Genomic DNA, 23,784 nt, shown 5'->3' on the forward strand with positions numbered 1-23,784 from the left:
TGTCTTCCCTGGATTTCTCCAGGCGGTTTATTATTACAAAAAATTAACAAACATATTTTTAGCTTATGTATTTAAGAAAGAGCCGTGGTGGCACAGTGGTTGGAATGCAGTACTGCAGGCTACTTCTGTTGCCTGCTGGCTGCCTGCAATTTGGTAGTTCGATTCTCACCAGCTCAAGCCTTCCATCCTTCCGAGGTTGGTAAAATGCAGACCCAGATTGTTGGGGGCAATATGCTGACTCTGTAAACCGCTTAGAGAGGGCTGTGACGCACTGTGAAGTGGTATATAAGTCTAAGTGCTATTGCTAAATTTTCTGATTACTAAGCTTTTGCTGCTTAAACAATATCTATACTTTAAGCACCAATTTACAGCTCTGTAACCCAACAGGAGAGGCTGGAGGTGGGGCGAAAAATGGCTCAGGGCAGTGAAAGGCTTTATTTATTACATATAATTTTATTAAAAGTTAAAGACAAAGGTTAAAAGCTAATACGAACTAATAGAGTAAGGAAGAAAAGAGAAAAAGAGAGATGTCCAAGAAAAAACTAAAAAGCCAATTAAAAAAAACAGTATTGTAAAAGAAAAAAGAAAGTGGCTTTTGATCTTCTTTTCAGCAACTATAAGTCCAATTATAAATTTACCACTCTTTTCTTTCTATACTCTACCCTATCTAATCATCAAAACCAAAAATTGTCACTTTTTTTCTGCTTTATGCAAAACATCCTTAAGGGGGCTCTAAGAAGTTATAGCTCCCTGGAGCAATAACTGCTTTTTTTTTTTTTTTTTTAAAGCAGCTATTATTTTTAAAGCTGTACCTCAGTCTAGTAGCCCTGTTCCTAAAATCTTTCAGACAATTGGCTTGTTGTTCAGTAAGGAGACAAATGAGGCTTTGCCTTGTTATATGAGTTCTAGAGGTTAACTATTCCTGATTGCAAAAGACTCTTTTAAGGGTTGAATTCAACTGATTTTAATTCCCATTGCCACCACCTGAACCCCGATTTCTGAGCTTGAGGATAACCATCCCTTTCCCACCCTCCTTATTTATTTATTTATTTATTATGCAATTTATATGCCGCCCTTCTCCCGAAGGACTCAGGGCGGTTTACGAAGAATAAAATTCAACAATTTAAATTTAAATCTAAATTAAAATCCAGTTAAAATTAATTAAAATTATTACAATGTAAAAGCCCTTGCGTCCTGATCCCCTAATTTCTCCTTGGAACCAGATCAGGCCTGAAAAAGCTGACTTCCCAGGGGTGGGAGGTGCGCAGAGCTGTGGGAATGGCCTGAATTCCCTCCAGCCACCGGCTCTTCCGTTGGGTTCCATTATGACATCAAGGTGGAACCTTTTCAAAACCTGAGGAACTGCCAAGATGGTGGTTGGGATGTGGACCTTCAGCAGCCCACCCCAGGAAGGGAAGAGACTGGGCATCTCCGCCTTGATCCTCATCCTGGGTGGCCTTTGGGGGAGATGGATCACGGAGGTTGGAGCTGGGCCAATGGGTGAAAAACTATCTGGTATTTACTCCTTTGTTTATTTATCCTTCCATCCCATTTCTACCCTGCTCTTCTCACCTAGGTAAGATAGGTCAAGAAACCTGAGGAATGAGCTGTAGGCCCTTAGAGATGTTCCTCCAAATTATGATCCCTTTCCTACCCCCAGGAACACCCAGGAATGAGGAGATAAAGCCAAGGTGATGGCTACCACTGCATAATCAAAGCCTTGTTTCGTTGTTTGTATGTGCAATACACATAAAATAGGGGAGACTTTCACTTCTATGGTCCCATATAATTGTTTTTATACATGTCTATGGAGATTCTCAGTCATCCAGGTCATGGTTGTCCCAAAGGTGCTTTTTTTCAAGAGGCAACTGGACTTTCTGGGTTTTTTTCTTCAAAGACGTTTCGCTTCTCATCCAAGAAGCTTCTTCAGCTCTGACTGGATGGTGGGGAATGGAAGGATTTATACTCCTTGCAGACAGCTGGTCATTTGTGTTTTTATGCACATACACAAACACCAAAATTACAGATGTTCTTATTGCCTCCCCTTGGCCTAAAGGTAAAGGTAAAGGTTCCCCTCACACATATGTGCTAGTCATTCCCGACTCTAGGGGGCAGTGCTCATCTCTGTTTCAAAGCTGAAGAGCCAGCGCTGTCCAAAGATGTCTCCATGATCATGTGGCCAGCATGACTAAACGCCAAAGGCACATGGAACGCTGTTACCTTCTCACCAAAGGTGGTCCCTATTTTTCTACTTGCATTTTTTATGTGCTTTCGAACTCCTAGGTTGGCGGAAGCTGGGACAAGTAACGGGAGCTCATTCCATTATGCGGCACTAGGGATTTGAACCGCTGAACTGCCGACCTTTCGATCGACAAGCTCAGCATCTTAGCCACTGAGCCACCATATCCCCTTGACCGTAAACACATAATTTCTCACTGCAGGAACAAATAGGAGTCTCAAACCAGGAGAAAGCTTGGGTGGAGTTCATGTCCTGCCTATATCTTCCTTCTCAGAACAGCAACTAAATATAGTTCCTCTCCATCATTGCTTGACTCTTCTCAACTGGTTTTTCTAAGATAATACAAGGAAATTATAAGAGTTTAGCTCCCATAATTAACTGGTCTTTGATGGAACTATGTCCCTTACCGATCTACGGTAGTCTGTTTTTAAGCCCTGGTAGTAATAGAAATGTTGTGGATATGAATTTGTTTTCTGTAGCATAGGATAAAAGAAGACACACATGAATTGGCATGTATATGGTATGCATGTATGTGTGTGCATCTGTGTGAATACACACATTTCTGTGTATAAGTTGTGTATGTGTGTGTCTATACAGACACACACACCTTAAATATATAAAAATATTGTAAATTCACATGTACGTATACATATGTACACATACATTGTAATTATTCTTCCAAATGTTGGAGAGATCATCCAAAAATGGCTCTTTCTTTCATTTGTGATGGCCATGTGATAAAGTTATACCTTCGAGATATACCGTTACTCCTTGATTTATGACCAACCACTTAGGACCGTTCAAAGTTATAAGGGACCTCCCGGGATGATAACAACCCAGTTTTGAAGTTCCAAGTTCCGCAGAGTCACATGATTGCATTTCGACACTTGGCAACCAACCCACAGAAACAGCTACTTGCAGTGTCCCACAGTGAGGTGACCACATTTCATGATGTTTTTGCTAAAAACCAGCATTTGCTTCCGTTTTTGGCAACACCAGAATCTAGCAAGCAATTGATTTTCTTAATGACTGTTGTAGATGCTTTACGATCGAACAGGTCAATCAAATGGGTGATCTGTTTTACAACTGTCATGACTTATGACCATAAGGAACCGCCCCATAAGGGGCAAAATCCAGCAGGTTCTGACAGGTTCTGGAGAACCGGTAGTGGAAATTTTGAGCAGTTCGGAGAACTGGCAAATACCACCTCTGGCTGGCCCCAGAGTGGGGCGGGTATGGAGATTTTGCAGTATCCTTCCCCTGAAGTGGGGTGGGAATGGAGATTTTGCACTATCCTTCCCCTGGAGTGGGGTGGGAATGGAGATTTTGCACTATCCTTCCCCTGCCACGCCCACCAAGCTGCGCCCACCAAGCCACACCACGGCCACCAAGCCACACGCACAGAACCGATAGTAAAAAAAATTCAAATTTCACCACTGACCTACTCCATTAACTTTATAAATCAAGGACTACCTATAAAGTTCCGGGGGCATTGAGCATTATTTCTAAACAAAGAAATGAATACAATCTTACTATTGTACTCCTCCTATTCATGGGATTAAATCTCAAATTTAAATAAGGAATGCATTATCTACTTCAATTTAGCAGCTAAAATAGTAACAATACATTATTGGAAATATTTAGGTAACTTAATAATTGAGATGTGGATTAACAAGATCTCTTCAATTGCCGCATTAGAAAAGAGAAGAAAAAGATTTTTTAAAAGAGAGAAAAGTTAAAAATAACGGAACTAGAGAAGCAGGAATTTAACAATAGCCAATTTGGATAGACTTCATATTTAATGTCAATTGCAATAGACCTATTATTATTGGCAACATTTTAAATCAGTGTTTCTCAACCTTAGTAACTTTAAGACGTGGACCTCAAATCTCAAAAATCCCCCTGCTAGTTGAAATACTGCTTTAGATACAGTATATGACAAATATGAACATGTATATTATCTGTTCAGTAGATCTTTTATATCTGCAATTACTTCTTAGCAGATATTTTATATGCAGTATATATATTTTTTTTGTTGAAAAATATTTTTTATTTCTTTCCAAACATAAACATAAAATATATCTTTTAAGAACAAAGTCTTGATCCGGTCACAGATAGGTACAATCGCTTATATTCCTTTAACAAGCTCTATTCCCAATTTCCCCATTACATCTTTTAAAATTAAAAATCAAAACAAAAGCTTTTAACACAAATTCTAAGAGCTGCGGTGGCACAGTGGTTAGAGTGCTGTACTGCAGCTACTTCAGCTGACTGCTAGTTCAGCAGATGAGCAGACCAAATCTCACCGGCTCAAGGTTGACTCAGTCTTCCATCCTTCCGAGGTGGGTAAAATGAGGACCCAGATTGTTGGGGGCAATAGGCTATTTAGTATACTGTTGATTGCTGTAAGCCGCCCAGAGTCCTCAGACAGTGGGCAGCATAGTAATATGATTAATAAAAAAATAAAAAATAAAAATAACATTATATTCTAAACCAGTCTATTGTATCACCAAAACCTTAATTTCCAAATAAACTCTACTCATTTTTATATACAGTATATTTTAATGCTGGGTTTATAGGCAAACACATGGCACACTCTCCCAGCTAGATAGCAGCATCTAACTAACTATTCTGATCACTAACTAGACTAGAGCTGATTAGTATTTGGATGGGAGACTCCCCACACCACTCCAAAAAAATCCTAGTGTTGTGGGTTAGCCTGAAAAGCTGATTTTGAAAAAAAAAACCAGTAAAAGAGGCTGTGTCAAGAATATTTAGGATTCAACTTCAACACGATTGGCATGTCAATGTATTGACAAGTGTTTGAAGAAAATAGAAAGTAGAAAACAAGAAGTGTTTTAACAGGTCATCCCCAATGCATAGACAAGTGTTTGAAAAAAATAGAAAGTAGAAAGCAGGAAGTGTTTTAAGAAGAAATTGTCAGGGGCAAACAACCAGATTGTCAGGCTTGCCTCCATTCAAAACTCAAGAAAGAAAAACCCCGACTCCCATGTTGGTAGAGAAAGGTAATTTTACTGAGTATGAACTGAATGCAGCGAAAGAAAAGCAAAGTCTGAGGCAATAGGCGTGAAAATTACATATTGAAAGCATCCCCCAAATCCCTCCCCCCACAGTCTCAGGTTGAATGTCCAATCCACATCTCCCCAAGGTGTCATGTGGGGTACTTCTTTAGGCGCCCCCATCTATCTGGTATGCCGGGACGGTTGACCGTTATCAGCTCTCTCCGCAGCTGCTAAAAAGTCAGTGAGAATTTTCCTCCTTTTACCAAGACATCTCCACCAGCTCACTTCCCCCCTCTCCCAAATACCTACAATGCCTCCCCCCTCCCGTTACAATGGCAGCTGAAAGCAAGCAAGCATCATGAGGCTGACATTCGGCCCTCCTGCAGAAGAGACGTTAATCCTAAAAAAGAAAACAAATGGAAATCGACAGAGTAGAATCGAATGAACAATTGAAAAGTTCAATTAGCTGCTTTACTGCTCAAACATCAGTACACAGGAGTCTTTCTCAAATGAACAGTTTGCAGCTAAGTGAGACTAGATAAGGTTCAAAGGCATTTCAACTGGGGATCAGACTTTATCCTCTTGTGCCCATGTAGGGATTCTAGCCGAAGTTCCCATGTGATGCCTCCCTCTAGCTCAGCCAGTTTCTCATCTACAGCAGGGTTCTCCAAACTTGGCGACTTTAAGATCTGTGAACTAAAACTCCCAGAATTCTCCAGCTGGCACATGGCTGGCTGAGGTATGCTGGGAGTTGAAGTCCACAAGTCTCAAAGTTGCCAACTTTGGAGGCCCCTGTTCTACAGAAATGCCCCCAATGCCCCCAAACAAGCGTTTGCAAAAATAGGAACTAGAAAACGCAGGAAGTGTTTTAAGAAGTCATTGAGTGGTTTATGGGCAAAGCAGGGCAAGCTGCAAGTTGTGGTTATCCCAATTCCGTGCATCTTTCCTTCAACTTGGTGGGCTGCGGTTGCATTGGTTGTGCAAAATTGCATGAGCAATTTTGGGTGCCCTGCGTAAGGCACAGTAACGCTCCTGCTGTGTGAGCTGCACTGACTCCCTGTTGCTTTCCAGGTGTCATTCAAGGTGCTGGTTATCACCTTTAGAGCCCTACATGACACAGGCCCAGGTTACTTGTGAGACCACTTCACCCTCAAAGTATCTCCAGGTTAGTTAGGGTCAGGGGTGAAATGCTTCCAGTTCAGACCGGATCGCCCAATCTGGTAGCGATGGCGGTGGGTGGCTCGGAAAACCGGTAGCAAAAATCCCTGCCCCCCCCCCCCCGCCATGCCCAGCTGAGCCATGCAAACATCAGAAGCTTTTTTTTAATTTTTAAAAGCATTTTTTCTACAACCTCTTTCAGCCGAAAAAATGCTTTTAAAAGTAAAAAAAAGCCTCTGATGATCGCACGGATAAGCTGGGATTGTCAGAGGCTTTTAAAAGCATTTTTTTCTACAACCTCTTTGGAAGAGGTTGTAGAAAAAATGCTTTTAAAAGCCTCTGACGATCCCAGCTGAGTTGCCTGATCGTCAGAGGCTTTTAAATGCATTTTTTTTACAACCTCTTTGGCCAAAGAGGTTGTAGAAAAAATGCTTTTAAAAATAAAAATTAAAAAAAGTTGGCCACACCCACCCAGTCACATTACCCCCACCACCAAGCCACACCCACAGAACCGGTAGTAACAAATTTTACATTTCACCACTGGTTAGGGTGGGTGTGCTGCAAATCCCCTCCCTTAAATGCTGCTACCTGATGGGATCTTGGATACGAGCCTTTTTGGAGACTGAAATAACCCTTTGGAATGGCCTCCCACTTGAGATACAAAGGATCCCCACCAGTGGTGGGATTCAAATAATTTAACAACTGGTTCTCTGCCCTAATGACCGGTTGAGTGGGCGTGGCCATGGTGAGCGTCCCCAGGGTGTGACAGGAAGCACTTGGCCTGCTGCACCCCCCGCCCCGGGAACAAAAACAGGCCGCAGGAGGCCGTGCTCCCCCACACCCTGTTTTGGACCTACGAGGCCTCCCTGCAGCCTCCTGGGAGCAAAAACAGGCCGTGGGGGGCACCACACACCCCCTGCACCCCATTTTGGGCCTAGGAGACCTCCCTGCACTTACCTGGGAGCCAGAATGGGGTGTGTGGGGACTCCTGGAAGGGGCGGGTGGAGAGGGGAGGGGCCAGCCAGAAATGTAACTACCGGCTCGCCCAAACTGGCCCGAACCGGCTGAATTCCACCACTGATCCCTACTCTTTTAGTCTTCAATAGGCCTGCGAAGACCTGGGTCTTCCTCCAAGCATTGAACTAGGATGGGGACTGAACTGCAAAGATGATTGATCTGGCCCTCAGGGTAAAAGGGGAATTTTTGCATTTAACAATGCTTTATGGATTGTTGTGAGCTGCCTAGAATAATCGTAGGAGATAGGTGACTATAGACATCCCGCAAACAAATAGATAAATATAAATCAATTGGCCGAATGGGGATCCCATTCTCCTCTCTCCTCATGGCAGAATAGCTTGGAGCCAAATGCTTGGCTTCGTAGTAGCTCTTCTTTTGGAAAATAAATTTTTGGCAGATGCCAGTGATGATACTATGCAAAAAGATTGCTTGGAGCATCACATTTCTGGGGAAAGCTCAATGGGAATGAAGGCCAACACCAACTAAAGAACTGACAGCTGTATTTTCACAGGGTTGTGTATAATAGTACAAGGCTATGTTGATAATTGTTATAAGATGGATGCCGTATTTTTCAGACTATAAGACGCACCAGAGTATAAGACACACCAAGATTTCAAAACCCTCTGCACATCCCATTTTTGTGAAAACGGGCCCATTTTTCACCAAAACGGGATGCGTGGGGTGGGGGTTCAGGAGGCCAAAAATGGCTGTATTCTGTGTATAAGATGCACTGACATCTCCACCCTCTTTTAGGGTGGCATATTCCCTCAATTTCAACCTAGAAATCTCCAGTTAGAGCTGATTATTTCCAAATCAAGTTGATCCTTGCCTGGACCAATAAAATTGTGGCATCGTCATCACTTCTTATGGGAAGGTATCAAACGTGAATCTCCTCAATTCTTTCTATTTGTCAGGTTGAGCTACTAACATGTCACGTATAGGACATGGTCTAAAATTAAGCAATGTTCCTTTTTGGGGAGCAACTTTTCCAGCAGTTGGAGAGGCTGGGGTAGGTTGTTGGAATGTGATTCGTTGAAGTGAAAGTACATGCCAAAATCCCTTGCAAGGCACAGAGGACTCTGCAAATGAAACCCAAATGGAAGACACCTGACAGGATGATGTCTGAATACTCCTGAGAGGAAGCATTCTCTCAAATGCTTTCCAATTTCTGTTCACCATTGGGTTTGGGTTGCTACAGCTGACCCACCATGGAGCTGCAAGGGAAATAATTAAGATCCTTCACTGGCAGTTTATATTTGCTACTAGGCAACCCCATTATCTCAGAGATTTTCTTGCCTAAACAGAGAAACAGATTGACCATGACTAGTCAAAAAAAAAGCAGTGGGAGTGGGAATGACGTCTAACATCCTGCTGGCTTCTCCAGTGAGTTTCCTTGTGGGTAGCTTTAGGGAGCACCTAAAATCTTCCTGCCTGCCTGCCTACCTCCCTCCCTCCCTCCCTCCCTCCCTCAAATTCCTGCAGGGTTCACCCCTTACTTTGTTTGTGGGAAGCATGCAAGGAGAAAGTCAATGGTGAAGACAGCAGGAAGTTGCAAGTCCAAGCCAGCAGGCAAGTAAGTGGCTTCTTTTGGGCGGGGCAGGGAGTGAGGGGGTGTGGGGGTCAGGGTTGGGAAGGGCATGTGGCTATGTACCAGAGTGTCAGGGTTCCAAGTAAAACCCCCAACGAAAAAAGACTCCAAGCTTCCAGATTTTCCCCACCCAAAAAAAAGTTCAAGCCCCTTCTCCCTGCACCCATATGTCCATCACGTGGTCCAATCAATACCCCATCCCAACTGGAGATGCCTCCCAGTCATACCCCTCCAGGTGCAGGGCAGGATGTCCTTGACTCCCTGAGAAAGGAATGTTATTTTGGCTCTATATCTCTCCAGCTCCATACAATCCCCCCTCCCAGTTTTCCACAGCACTACATGTGGCAGGCCTGAAGGTCCAGTGCAAAAGATGGCTTCCAGGCCTGACACAGAGATGATGTGCAGGTAAGGTGGGCACATGGGTGGGTGACATAGGTCAGGAAGTGTGCCAGGTGAGGCAAGAAGTGCTGTATGAGTTGGCTAGGGTGTACCAAAGTGTGCCACTTGAGTTGGGGAAGATGTGCAGGAGGGGCACCAAGTGGGAAGGGTGTGTGTGAGAGGTGCCATTTAGCCAGAGAAGGCATGTGGGAAATGGGACAGGTTGGGAAGAGTCCACAGAGGCAGACAAGTAAGTGACTATTGCTAGGTGGGGGAGGGAGGGAGGAACTGCAAATCTAGTTGGGAAAGTGTCTCTGAACATTGAAAGTGAAAATCATGTGTTAGCAACACAGCAGCAGCCACTTACCCAAATTTCATTCCCTCAGGAGTCATGGGTTCCCAGATTTTTGGGACCTATTCTATAAATTAGCCCATTTGAGGTACCTTGCAGGGGTGGACTGCTGGGGGTTCACAGGGGTTTGGGAGAACCTCTAGCTAAGATTCTGTGCAGTTCAGAGAACCTCCAAATCCCACTCCTGGCTGGCCCTGCCCACCCCACTCCACCCCTCCCAGGAGTCCCCATGCGGCCCATTTTGGATGCAGGTAATGCGAGGCCCGCGTGGAGGCTTGGGGAGGGTGAAAAATGGGCCTACCGGAAATTCAGGAAGGCCAGAAATGGACCCATTTCCAGCCTCCAGAAGGCCTCCGGAGCCTGGGGAGACTGTTTTTGCCCTCCTGGATACACGAGAAAAGCGTCTGGACCCCAAGGAGGACAAAAATGTCCTCCCGCCATGGTGCAGGAGGCCGACTAGGCCACACCCACCCAGCAACTGGGCAGAGAACCTCTTGCTAAAATTTTTGAAGCTCACCCTTGGTACCTTGGTTCAAAAATTGTTGCCCTATGAATGTATCATTTCACCCACTTAAAGACCATGACAATGAGAGTACTATCTAGTTTACCTGTCTAAAGTATTTAGGAGGAAAAGTAGCCTATGTATTATTCCATAACTACAGATGCCCGTCTCATTTTTTTCTCACCAGCATCAAGCATGTGCCCCATCATCCACCAGTACATTCCTCGGGACTCCAAAGCCTTCATCCCCATTCCTCGCTCTAACAGTTACGCAGTCCTGTGCCGAGTGAACCTCACCTCATCCCAATGTGAGTGGGTCTTGATTGCCAACAGAGGGCGCTGTTACTACTTCAACTTGGGCCTGAAGGAGCACCTCGTTCTCCACCAGATGGGCCTTATCGTCATGCACATGAAGAAGGAGCTGGAAGGAGAGTATCAGGTCCTCTCTGGGATAAACCGGACCTGCCAGGGAAGGGTCTTGATGACGTATGTGGGTAAGAGTCTCCCGGGGGAAGGAAGATGGCAATGGATAGAAAAAGCAATGACTGGGGTTTTTTTTAATCAGGGTGCTGTATAGATAAAGCTTGATGCTTGTGAAATGCTTTAGATCTGTTCCAGGGGTGGGATTTTACCGGTTTAACAACCGGTTTGCTTAGCGTGTGTGCCAGACACACACTGTGAACATGTGCACAATTTGGAGAAAACTCACCTTCCGCAATGCTGTCAGCAAGGAAAACAGCTGAGGCACAGCAATCCACTCTTCCGTGCTGATCAGTTGGGCTTCGGAAACAGAAAAATAGATGATTATAACTCAGGGGCGAGCAGGCGGCCCACTTCAAAATCAGAGCGAACCGGTTCACTCACGGCTAAAAGTTGGAGCTAAGGATTCACCCGAACCGGTCTGAACCAATAGAATCGCACCACTGATCTGTTCCTTTAGCTAGGACTGAGAAGAAGTGATAAGCCCTCAGCTATGAAAGTTTCTCAGTGACTTCAGACCAGTGATGGTTGACTGTATCCATGCAACGTGGCCCCATTTATCCAAATGCCAGGCTTGGTGAATGCTGATTTCGGAGGGTGAACATGTTGTAACTTAGCATATTATGCCAACCCAGCCCTTTGATGAATTTATGGTTCCATGTATGGTTTGGAATCTCCAAATGGGTTGATTCAACAACCAGGCAACTCATGTTGCTCGAATGCAGCCAAAAAAAATTTCAACACTGCTTCACAGCTCACCCAACCTAACCGAGTACACAAAAATTAAAATACTCAGACTTACGGAACCCATTGAGGTCTACCTCCCCATCTACTTTCAGTTTCATAGCCAAATCTGGGGGAAAAAATAAAAATGGGACTCCAATGGGATCCTGAGTCTCAAGGCTCAGAAGCAGTGATTTAACAACAGAAAATAACAGTCCTTCTGTTAATACAATCTTAAATATGAATAATCTATGTAGATGACCTTTACCTAAGAGAAATGAACAATTACAATGGAAAACACGCGTTATCTAATCAGCCATACATTTCATGGATTCAAATTCACAAAAGAAGAAAATAGCAAGCTATCTGAAACAGAAAGAGAATAAGAGAGTTGGAAGGGACTTTGCAGATTTTCTAGTCCAAACTAGCCCATATCTCTATTAGCGGAGGTAAACCATAGCTCATTACTGATTCAAGTATTAAAAAAGCAGCTCTTGCAAACAAATTCCTCAGCCGCCATAGGACACATAAAGCATAATAGGTCTTGCATAGACTCCATTCAGTCAAGCTACAACACACTGCAACACGCTTTGAAAAACAGAAACTGCTTGCAACACAAATGCCCATGCAACTTCAAGAAAAATGGCCGCCCAACTGAATACGACACAAACAACATCCCAAAAGAAGGCCGTCCTTTACACCAAACGTATGTCAGAGTCAGTAGTGGGTTTCACTTGCTACCACTTTGCTCACATGTGTCACATCCGTGCACGGAGCGTCCGTCTTTAATTTTTTTTTTTTTGAAAAAAGTTTTTTATTTTAGTTCTTATAAACATATTGTAAATGTACATTCTCTTATTCCTAATTACTCACACATATACATATATTTTGTAAAGAAAAAAAAGATTTTTTAAAAATTATATTCGCGGTTGCTCTTCTACCCTTCTCCCTTATTTTACAACAATCCTTCTTCTCCTTCTTCTCTCTTTCCCTTCCCTGCCTTCTTCTAACCTTTTCTACTTTCTTCCTTCTTCCTCTCCTTCCTCTTCTCTCCTTCCCCTTCCTTCCCCCCCCCTTCTCCTTTCTGCAGAGCGTCTGTGATGACGTCCTGGCGTGTGCCACTCGGAGCCACTCACCGCCGCCACTATCGGTTCGCCGAACTGGGTAAAACCAGTAGAAACCAGGGGTGAAATGCTCCCGGTTCGGACCGGATTGCCCGATCCGGTAGCGATGGCAGCGGGTGGTTCAGAGAACCGGTAGCAAAAATCCCTGCACGCCCCCCCCCCACTATGCCCAGCTGAGCTGCACAATCATCAGAGGCTTTTTTTTTTTTACTTTTAAAAGCATTTTTTTCTACAACCTCTTCCGATGAAAAAATGCTTTTAAAAGTAAAAAAGAAAAGCCTCTGATGATCACGCGGCTCAGCTGGGATCGTCAGAGGCTTTTCAAAGCATTTTTTTCTGCAACCTCTTGGCCGAAGTGGTGGTTAAAAAAATGCTTTGAAAAGTCTCTGATGATCCCAGCTGAATTGCCTGATCGTCAGAGAGGCTTTCAAATCATTAGAAAAAAATGCTTCGAAAAGTTAAAAAAAAAAAAGTTGGCCACGCCCACCCAGTCACATTACACACACCCACACCAAGCCACGCCCACAGAACCAGTAGTAACAAATTTTACATTTCACCCCTGGTAGAAACCCACCACTGGTCAGAGTCCACCAACAGGTTATTCCAGGCAAAATTTTCTGTTCAAACCTATAGCAGCAATAGAAGACGACATTGAAGCGCTATACAAAAATACAGTACAAAGGCTGCGGACACCACTGCATAGGACACATAGGGGGGGATCCAGGAGCCCCAACGAATAGTCAAAAGACCTAATAGCAGCTCAGCAATTTCATTTCCCACCAACAATCTTGGGGCAGAGCATATTTATTAGTCATATTTATTTATTTATTAATCATATTTCTATGCCGCCCACTCTCCGAGGACTCTGGGCGGCCTACACCAAAGACAGTATACTAAATAGCATATTGCCCCCCAACAATCTGGGTCCTCATTTTACCCACCTCGGAAGGATGGAAGGCTGAGTCAACCTTGAGCCGGTGAGATTTGATCCGCTGATCTGCTGAACTAGCAGTCAGCTGAAGTAGCTGCAGTACTGCACTCTAACCACTGCTCCACCTCGGCTCATATCCCAACTGGGTTGGGAAACCGTCGAAATTTTAGATTTAAATTTAACTTAACATTTTAAATCTAAATTTAGCCAGATTGAAAAAAAAATGCAAGAGAATGTTTAGAAACCTGGGACTCTAACCAAAGCACAATTTTTAAAAAAAAAAACCCACATATAGACTTAAACCAGGGATGCACCAAAAGATATTACCAAAGACTTCCCAAAGGTGCTTTTTCAAAAGACAGCTGGACTTTCTTTTTCCTTGAAGATGTTTCACTTCTCATCCAAGAAGCTCCTTGGATGAGAAATGAAACATCTTCAAGGAAAAACGAAGTGCAGCTGCCTTTTGAAAAAGCACCTTTGGCACAAACCATGACCTGGATGACTGGGAATCTCCATAGACATTTACCAAACACTTCATTCACATGTAAAGCAACAGCTGCCAAAGGATCCCCTCCACCCAAGCATAACCATAAATGACACAGAAGAAAGACAGATAACATCGCTGCCAACCAACCAATCTCATTTCCTCACCTTTTGTACTCTTGAGGTTGCCAACGGGGGCAATGACAAGTTTGCAACCTCAACACTTACGGTACCTCAAACCACAGCAGATGTCAACCTTAAGCGCTCTCTCTCTATCTATCTCTCTCTCTGTGTGTGTGTGTGTGTGTGTGTGCGTGTGTGTGTAGGACTTTGGTTATTCGGGTTTTCTCCCACGTAAAATTGGAAGTCAAACTAGCAGGAATAGCCAGCACTCCAGAAGATAGGCTTAAGATACAGAAGGATCTTGACGGTCTTGAACATCTAACAAAATGACATTCAATGGTGAAAAAAATAAGGTTCTACATTTAGGAAAGAAAAACAAAATACACAGGTACAGTATATGTGGTACCTTGCTCAATAGTAGTAACTGTGAGAGGGATCTTGGAGTCCTGGTGGACAACCATTTAAATATGAGCCAGCAGTGTGCAGCAGCTGCCAAAAAAGCCAACACAGTTCTAGGCTGCATAAACAGAGGGATAGAATCAAGATCACATGAAGTGTTAATATACTTTATAATGCCTTGGTAAGGCCACACTTGGAATACCTGCATTCAGTTTTGGTCGCCACGATGTAAAAAAGATGTGGAGACTCTAGAAAGAGTGCAGAGAAGAGCAACAAAGATGATTAGGGTACTAGAAGCTAAAACATATGAAGAACGGTTGCAGGAACTGGGTATGTCTAGTTTGATGAAAAGAAGGACTAGGGGAGACATGATAGCAGTGTCCCAATATCTCAGGGGCTGCCATAAAGAAGAGGGAGCCAAGCTATTCCCCAAAGCACCTGAGGGCAGGACAAAGAAGCAATGGGTGAAAATTAGTCAAGGAGAGAAGCAACCTAGAACTAAGGAGAAATTTCCTGACAGTTAGAACAATTAATCAGTAGAACAACTTGCCTCCAGAAGTTGTGAATGCTCCAACACTGGAAGTTTTTAAGAAGAGGTTGGATAACCATTTGTCTGAAGTGGTGTAGGGTTTCCTGTCTAAGCAGGGGGATGGACTAGAAGACCTCCAAGGTCCCTTCCAACCCTGTTATTCTATATCATCTCCTATTACAATATCACTCTTTTTCTGTCCACCACACCCCACCAGGTGGCTTGTTGTAAGGGCCATCACAGGAAACTCTGCTATTCTTTTATTCTGACCATTTACTGTAATTTTTCAGCAATACTGCTACTCTTTGAGTTACTACTGTAATTGAGCCTAGTAATGATGATGGTCATAAAGCAGGCCATCCCCAAGACTGGACCCAATTTTACAACTTTTGTTGTGGCAGTCAATTACACAAACCCGTTGTTCACTATAGGGCTTTTTTTGTTGTTGTTGTAGGAAGTAAATGTTTGTTTCCAGCAAAAACATCATAAACCATGGTCACAGAACACTGCAAACAGCCTGGAATAAGTGTAGGGCAGGGGTATCAAACTCAAGGGCCAGGGGCCAGATCCGTCCCGTAAAGTGTTTATATTTGGCCCGCAGGGCCACCCTGGAAACAGCAAAGGACTGGCCTGCGGGGCCTCTCCCAGTGAAAACGAAGCTCGGGAGGGCCGTGTGTGATCCTTCCAAGCTCCGTTTTCACTGGCAGAGGGTCGCAGGAAGCCGTCCCGGCCAAAAACAGAGCTCAGGAGCCCGTTTTCACTGGCAGAGTGCTAGGGCCACCACAGGCGCCCCCGATATGGTGTTGAGCTGGTGTCAGGGTTGGACTAGAAGACCTCCAAGGTCCCTTCCTACTCTGTTATTCTGTACTTCTGCAAACCGTAGATCCCCTTGCTTCCTGATCTGCAGGATTCCTTTTCAGGGAACACATCTGGTGTGCAGAGAGATATGGCATCCACATCAGAGGTGGTATTCAGCCGGTTCTAACCGGTTCTGGAGAACCAGTAACGGAAATTTTGAATAGTTCAGAGAACTGGCAAATACCATCTCTAGCTGGCCCCACCCCCGATCTATTCATTGCCTCCCGAATCCCAGCTGATCGAGTCAATGGAGATTTTACATTATCCTTCCCTTCCCATGGAGTGGAGTGGAAATGGAGATTTTACATTATCCTTCCCCTGCCACGCCCACCAGCCATGCCCACAGAACCGGTAGTAAAAAAATTTGAATCACACCACTGATCCGCATCATGGCCCTAAACATCTTTATCCCCAAATGTGCCCAGTAAAACACACTTAACTCTCCCCTCAGAGAGATTATTCTGGAGAGGGAGGGGGGGAGATAATTCAGTTTTATATAGAACAATTTTGCATCTTGCTATATACTCAGAGATTTGTCACAAATTATGTTCTGAGAAGATTTCTCCTTCTCCCAATGCTTTTCTCCCCCACCCCCAATACTAGGACCGTTATTCCTTTATCGGATCTTCTTGCTGATCCCTGGCATCATGTTCCTGGTGGGGCTGGGAATGCTGTGGGACTGGCTGATCAAAGCCCGCAGTCGCATGGGGGCTTCTGAAGAAGAGCAGACCGCTAACCAACTGATCCAGCATGTCATCCCGCCTCCCTTGGATACGACTGCCCGCCTGTGACCGAAACTCCGCCTTTCTTTCCCGTTCACTAAGGACGTTGACGCCAATGTGACCTGGCGCTCATTTGCTCACCATCTATGGCTTGTAAATATCTCTTGTCCTGCTCAAATTCTGGTTTTTAGTTCATTTGTTTCAGAGGTTGTAATTAATAAAGAGTTCTAAACCAAACTGATTTCGAGACTGGATAGTGACTGCTTCTTTGATGTTTGTTGCTGGGGGGGTTTGATGCAGGGCTATCGGTGTCACTCCAGATTGGGCTCATGGTAAAACTGAGGGCCAAACTGTCTTAGAATCCATGAGGAGGAGATAGCCAGGATCTTTTGGTCATGTAGGAATCCAAATTAAAGCAGTGGTGAAATGTAAAATTTGTTACTACCGGTTCTGTGGGCGTGGCTTGGTAGTGATGAGTAATGTGACTGGGTGGGCATGGCCAACTTTTTTTTTTTCTTTTAAAAGCATTTTTTCTACAACCTCTTTGAGGTTGCAGGAAAAAATGCTTTTAAAAGCCTCTGACAATCAGGCAACTCAGCTGGGATCGTCAGAGGCTTTTAAAAGCTTTTTTTTTACCTACAACCTCTTCAGCCAAAGAGGTTGCAGGAAAAAAAATGCTTTTAAAAGGCTCTGACGATCCCAGCTGAGCCGCGCGATCATCAGAGGCTTTTTTTTTTTTTACACTTTTAAAAGCATTTTTTTCGGCCGAAGAGGTTGTAGAAAAAAAATGCTTTTAAAAGTAAAAAAAAACAGCCTCTGATGATTGCATGGCTCAGCTGGGCATGGGGGGGGGATTTTTGCTACTGGTTCTCTGAACGACCTGCCGCCATCGCTACCAGATCAGGCGATTCGGTCCGAACCGGGAGCATTTCACCCTTGGATTAAAGTATCCTTGACTGATGACTGTTGAGGGTCTGTTGGACACATTCTGAGGAAGGGGCCCAAGGGAGTGAGTGATCATGGCCGATGTGCCAGGGCGAAAGACTGGGGTAGGGCCAGCCGAGGAGAAAGGTTTCTGGCTAATAAGACAGAGGCGAAAATCTTGAGGAGAAACAGGTAAGGCGAAGGGTTCGAGCTGAAAAGTTTTAGATACATGCACTGCTGTGGTTTAGAAGGACCATAAAGACCTGGTCCTTAACCCAGGTTTTTGTCAAGGAAGAATGATGTTCCTTTTGGATTATGTGGCTTTGTTTCTTTTTCATTCCTCTTCAGGGTTGCTGTTGTTATTTTGTCATTCTTGCCATCTTCTCTTCTTCATATCTGTCTGTTATTGCATTCTTTTCCTTGTTCTTACTTGTGAACAGTCCATAGCTATTGGGAGTTGGGTGACGTACAAATGTAATAAATGAAAAGGTTTCTTTTTAAGCAAATCAGTCAATCTGGTGCTTAGCTTGACCCTCAGCAGAGGTGGGTTTCAGCAGGTTCTGATCCGGTAGCGGAAATTTTGAGTAGTTTGGAGAACCACTAAATACCACCTCTGACTGGCCCCGCCCCCATCTATTCTCTGCCTCCTGAGTCCCAGCTGATCGGGAGGAAATGGGGATTTTGTAGTAACCTTCCCCTGGAGTGGGGAGGGAATGGAGATTTTACACTTCCCCTGCCACGCCCACCAAGCCATGCCACGCCCACCAAGCCACACCCAGAGAACCAGTAGTAAAAAATTTTGAAACCCATCACCTCCCCTCAGTTACCTGAAAAACAACAGCACCAAGAGGAGGACGCCAGCAGGGAAATGACAGGTGTAAATCAGTATTTTTCAATCTTGACACCTCTAAGATTTGTGATTAAACATGTTGACTGAGGAATTTTTGGAGTAGAAGTTCACACACTTTAGAGCTGCTAAGGTTGAGAAACACTGCACTAATAACATTAACTAGGTCCTCTTCCTATATATCCACTCTGAAAAGCTGTTCCAGGCAGGACTCGGATTTGGCTGACAGGTTACAATGAGCAATAAACAGATTTATTTGATACAGAGATTGATAGTAACTAAAACAACTGAAAGTTGAGTGCCCATTGATCCAGCACATGTCCACTATCAAATAGAGAGCAATAGCAATAGCATTTAAGACTTATATACCGCTTCACAGTGCTTTACAATCCACTCCAAGCAATTCACAGAGTCAGCATATGCCCCCCCCAAACAATTTTTACTGACCTCCAAAGGATGGAAGGCCGAGTCAACCTTGAGTCGGTCAGAATCGAACTGTTGGCAGTCGGCTGGCACTCAGCAGAGTTAGCCCGCAATACTGCATTCTAACCACTCTGCCACCATGACTCTTCCAGATTTAGGAGCCCAACCAATTCTCCATTCCTCTGTACAGCTATTGTTTATTGTTTACAGCATTGTAGGTAAGTGGAGAAATGCATGAACTAGGAATACAGTGACTTGCCCAGTGAAATCAATATTCTAAATATGATGGCTCAGGGTAGGAAAGAAGAGATTGGTGAATCGTAATTTTCCCTGGAGTGACATTAGGAAGTTTGGCAGAAGACTACTGCAGCAAGCAATCCAAACCAAGGCATTTATTGGCCCAAACCGAAATAGTTCCAAGATGAGTGAGAAAGGCAAACACAAGGGAGATAATTCAACTGCAAGACTGGCATAGGGATTTTGAAGTCACTTTCTGTCAGGATGATATTCTGATATGAGCAAAGTGGAGTGGATGGAGGAAATAGTAATATCAGTTGCAGATATATACCACTTTATAGTGCTTTCCCTAAGTGGTTTACAGAATCAGCATATTGCCCCCAACAATCTCAATCCTCATTTTACCGACCTCGGAAGGATGGAAAGCTGAGTTAACCCTGAGCCTGGTGAAATTCGAACTGCCAAATTGCAGGCAGCCGGCAGTCAGCAGAAGTAGCCTGCAGTACTGCATTCTAACCACTGCGCCACCACAGCCAGGGGTGGGATTCTACCGGTTCAGCTCGGTTCAGGCGAACTGGTAGCTCCAACGATTCGGTTCGCTCTGACAATCAGGTGGGCCCACCCACCTCTGTGCTTTACTGACCTATATCTTCTCAGCTGATTTGCGTGGCAGAGCGGATTGCCGTGCCTCAGCTGTGTTATTCCCCAGCAGTAATGCGGACGGTAAGTTTTTGTAAAACTGTGCACGTGTGGGCGCGGAGTGTGCACGTGCGCACAAAGTGCGCAATCACTGAATTGGTTGTTAAACCGGCAGGATCCCACCACTGATTACAGCTCCTTAAGAATAGAATAAAATGGAATGGAATGGAATGGAATAGAATAGAATAGAATAGAATAGAATAGAATAGAATAGAATAGAATAGAATAGAATAGAATAGAATAGAATAGAATAGAATAGGAGCCTGAGTGGCGTAGGAGGCTAATGGCTCCTACTAAGGCAGCATTTAACATCCAGCTGCTTGCAATTACTGCGAGTTCAATTCTCACCAGGCTCAAGGTCGACTCAGCCTTCCATCCGTTCTAAGGTGGGTAAAATGAGGACCCGGTTTGTGGGGGCTATAAGATGACTTTGTATAAAATATACAAAAGTATGAAGGCTGTTGCTTAACGCATTGTAAGCCGCCCTAAGTCTCCGGAGAAGGGCGGCATATAAAAGTTTAAAAAAAAATAGAATAGAATAGAATAGAATAGAATAGAATAGAATAGAATAGAATAGAATAGAATAGAATAGAATAGAATAGAATAGAATAGATAAAATAGAATAGAATAGAATAGAATAGAAATGAAATTCTTTATTGGCCAAGTGTGATTGGGCACACAAGGAATTTATCTCCAGTGCATAAGCTCTCAGTGTACATATAAGCAACAAGTGATAAATCATGACCATAATACTAAAATACAATCATCATAAATCGTAAGAGAACACCACTCAGTGATAGTCATAGCATACAAAATAAGCAATCAACCTAATAATAAATAAAGGCAATCAACATAAACATAAGATACAAACAACAAAGTTATAGTCTTAAGATGCTAAAGGAATAGGAAATAGGAAAGATAAGAAGGATAGTAGTAATACAGCCCTACTGCATGGTTTGACGTAACACAGTGTTGTGGGAATTAGTTGTTTAGCAGAGTGATGGCATGGGGGGGAAACAACTGCCCTTGTGTCTAGTCGTTTTGATATGCAATACCTTATAGCTGTGATGGCGAACCTATGGCCATCTCTCTGGGCATGCCAGCTGTTACCCGCTGCTGTTCCAGGTTCGGCCGTGCACATGCATGCTAGCCAGCTGCTCTTCGCATGTGCGGGAGCACCAGAAACCAGAAAACCAGGTGACAGGTGCACATGCACATGCTGGAAACCAGAAGCTCAGCTTCCCAGTGTGCGCATGCACGCCGGGGAGCTGCTCTTCCGGTTTCCGGTGCTCCCCCTGTGCACGCACTCCCATTTCGGCACTCGGTGCCAAAAAGGTTCGCCAACACTGCCCTATAGCATTATAGGGCGATGAGCATTATAGGGTGATGAGGAAAACCATCACTTGTGGTGCAGGTATAGACACTTCCCAATATTTGGATATTTGAACATCTCTACTAAGGCCTTCCCAACCAAGGGCAGGAAGTACGGCTTGTCTTCACTGTTTTTGCCTGCCGTGGAACACATTGAAAGCAGGTAAAATCTTGCACCACAGGTGGAGCGAGGCAAAATCTATCCTCACTACGGTCAACAGGTTGAGAAAATTAAAACACATGGGAAATAGAAGGTCAAGTTGAAAGCTACACTTATAGAATCCTCTGCACCTAGAACAGGAGTGTCAAACTCAATTTCGTTGAGGGCCACATCAGGGTTGTGTTTGACCTCGGGGGTGGATGGGGAGCATGGCCATGATGGGCGTGGCCAGCTCAACATCACTTATGTCAGGGGCATCTGTGGTGACCCCGGCGAGGCTGGAGGGATCCACTTTTGCTAGTACCGTATTTTTCAGAGTATAAGACGCACCGGACTATAAGACACACCTACCTTTTTTGGTGAGGAAAACAAGAAAAAGAAATCCGGCCTCTGCCTCCCAGCAATTTTGCCTCATTGCAGCAAACAGCAAACAGCCTGCTTTACTTTCATTTTCAGCATAGCTTGATTAGCACAAGGAAAAAAAATCTGCTCCAGCAATTTGCCTCCTTGCAGCAAGCAGCAGAGGCCCGCACAAAACAGCTGAGAGCATAACAGCTGAGAGTCGGGAGGTCAATCCAATCAACTTGTGCTAATTAGGCTGTGCTGAAGCTGAAAGGAGCTGCTTCTTCTTGCTGTTTGCTTTCAAGGAGGTAACTGCTGGGAGGCAGAAGCCAAAGGGTGGGGGCCAGTGGGTGGGCAGGGCTACATTCGGTGTATAAGACGCACCTAAATTTTCACCCCCTTTTAGGGAGGAAAAAGGTGCGTCTTATACACCGAAAAATACGGTAGTTTGTTTTGCTAGCACTCTGTCAGTGAAAATGGAGCTCGTGGGGCCCTCGCGTAGCCTCCCCGGGCTCCATTTTCGGCTGTGATGGCCTCCTGCAGCCCTCTATCAGCAAAAAGGGCCACCACGCGCAGCCCTCCTGAGCTCCGTTTTTGCTGGCAGAGGCACTGCAGCCAGTCCTTCGCTGTTTCCATGGCAGCCTCACAAGCCAGATCTGAGCATCCCGTGAATCGGATCCGGCCCCTGGGCCTTGAGTTTGACACCACTGGCCTAGAACAACCATCATGGTCCACAATAATCCCCATTTATCTGAATGTACTTCCTTTGTTCATGTTTATGCTCATACCTATATTTGTCATCTTGTACATGTTTGACAAGCAAATAAATAAAATAAAATAAAATAAATAAATAAAATAATCAGGTCAGACCAGTTTCGAATCTTCGAGCGATTGCTTGCAAAGAGGGAATAGCACGGACTTTCTCTTAAAACAGCCATCCTAACGCACCTCAATGTTTTCAACTTTCACCAGGCTGTTCTCGGCAATGCTACACCCTGAGCTAAGATCTCACAGCTCCAGGTCCCACACCGAGAGGGGGTAGCTGCTTTGAGTGCTGAGAAAAGGGAGCAGCTCTTCATGGAAGCACGCTTGGAAGGTGTAGAGGTGGGTCATGCTGCTGCTGTTGTAAAAAGAGAGCTGCCCCCCTTCAAAGTCCAGGTAGACCCCAACTTTTTCCATCCTCCCACAGACCGAGAGGGACGTACGGGGCTCATTCAGAGCTTGGTACTCTCCCACCTTCAGCTCAATAGCCCACACCCCTTCCTTGGGTAGAAAGTTCAGCTGCTTCTTGCGCTTCACAGACTTTTTGGCCGTCCCCACTATCCAACCGGGGCTGTCCCCAACTTGGATCTCCCAGTAGAAGCGGCCAGTGGTAATGCCCTTCCGTCCCACCACACACGGGGTGGAGGTGAAGCGCTCCAGCTTTCGTCGCCAAAATCGTCGGCCAGGACTGAACTTGACCCCGGTGGCTTCTTCCACGAGGACCAAGCTGGGATGAGCTGAATTGCAGTCCAAAGTGATGCTTGCAGGGACTGGAGTGGAAAGATAGAAAGAATTCAGAATCAACAAGAGCCTTCTTGTGCAGCAGGCTTATTGCAGGAGTATAAAGTGGCCCAGAAAAAAATTAGACACAAATGAATCTAATATGAGCCAGCTGTTAATAAAGCTACTGCCATCCTCAACAGGTCTGAAGCTTCCTTTCTTTCCTTTAGCTCAAACTACATTACGGTGTAATTACATATAATACAGCTACCGACTGAATCTCCAAACTCGACATTAAACTCTGAAATGTTATTTCTATTTTCCTCTTAGGTTTTCTTACTGCTCTTTTTTTAATTAATTAATTAATTGATTTGATTTGATTTGATTTATATGCCGCCCTTCTCCGTAGACTCAGGGCGGCTTACAGTGCGTTAAGCAATAGCCTTCATACTTTTGTATATTTGTACAAAGTCAGCTTATTGCCCCCACAAACTGGGTCCTCAATTTACCTACCTTAGAAAGGATGGAAGGCTGAGTCAACCTTGAGCCTGGGGAGATTAGAATTTACTTTAATTGCAGACAGCTGGTGTTAAATTACAGTGCCTTGTCTGCAGAGCTATCCAGGCTCTTGTTTTAATTGTTTTAACCTGTAAAAATGAAGTGTTTTAATA

The 23,784-nt window shown here is 44.4% G+C and overlaps 1 protein-coding gene and 1 pseudogene across 2 annotated transcripts in view; one reads left to right on the forward strand and one right to left on the reverse strand.

The window, feature by feature from the left end:
• The first annotated feature begins 1,297 nt into the window (after nucleotides 1–1,297).
• LOC117667955 (uncharacterized) lies at nucleotides 1,298–16,869 on the forward strand. Its single transcript, XM_034421580.2, has 3 exons — nucleotides 1,298–1,515; nucleotides 10,445–10,750; nucleotides 16,510–16,869. Exons 1-3 carry the CDS (start codon nucleotides 1,371–1,373, stop codon nucleotides 16,695–16,697), a joined length of 639 nt encoding a protein of 212 aa, XP_034277471.1. The 5' UTR covers nucleotides 1,298–1,370; the 3' UTR covers nucleotides 16,698–16,869.
• Nucleotides 16,870–19,051: 2,182 nt separating this feature from the next.
• The window catches only part of LOC117668032 (zinc-binding protein A33-like), a 29,152-nt pseudogene continuing 24,419 nt past the window's right edge, over nucleotides 19,052–23,784 (reverse strand). Inside the window, exon 7 of the transcript XR_015732706.1 lies at nucleotides 19,052–23,163. The product of XR_015732706.1 is annotated as a zinc-binding protein A33-like (transcript). The remainder of the gene's footprint in view (nucleotides 23,164–23,784) is intronic.

This window comes from Pantherophis guttatus, chromosome 2 (assembly GCF_059756535.1).
Source record: "Pantherophis guttatus breed Tessera chromosome 2, ASM5975653v1, whole genome shotgun sequence".
NCBI classification, from domain to species: domain Eukaryota; kingdom Metazoa; phylum Chordata; class Lepidosauria; order Squamata; family Colubridae; genus Pantherophis; species Pantherophis guttatus.

Excerpts from the sequence above, each read along its gene's own strand:
- LOC117667955 (XM_034421580.2), top strand. The coding sequence starts at position 1,371 with ATGGTGGTTGGGATGTGGACCTTCAGCAGCCCACCCCAGGAAGGGAAG. Across the intron at positions 1,516-10,444 it reads AATGGGTGAAAAACTATCTG|CATCAAGCATGTGCCCCATC; the intron begins GTATTTACTCCT and ends TTTTCTCACCAG. Across the intron at positions 10,751-16,509 it reads GGTCTTGATGACGTATGTGG|GACCGTTATTCCTTTATCGG; the intron begins GTAAGAGTCTCC and ends CCCCAATACTAG.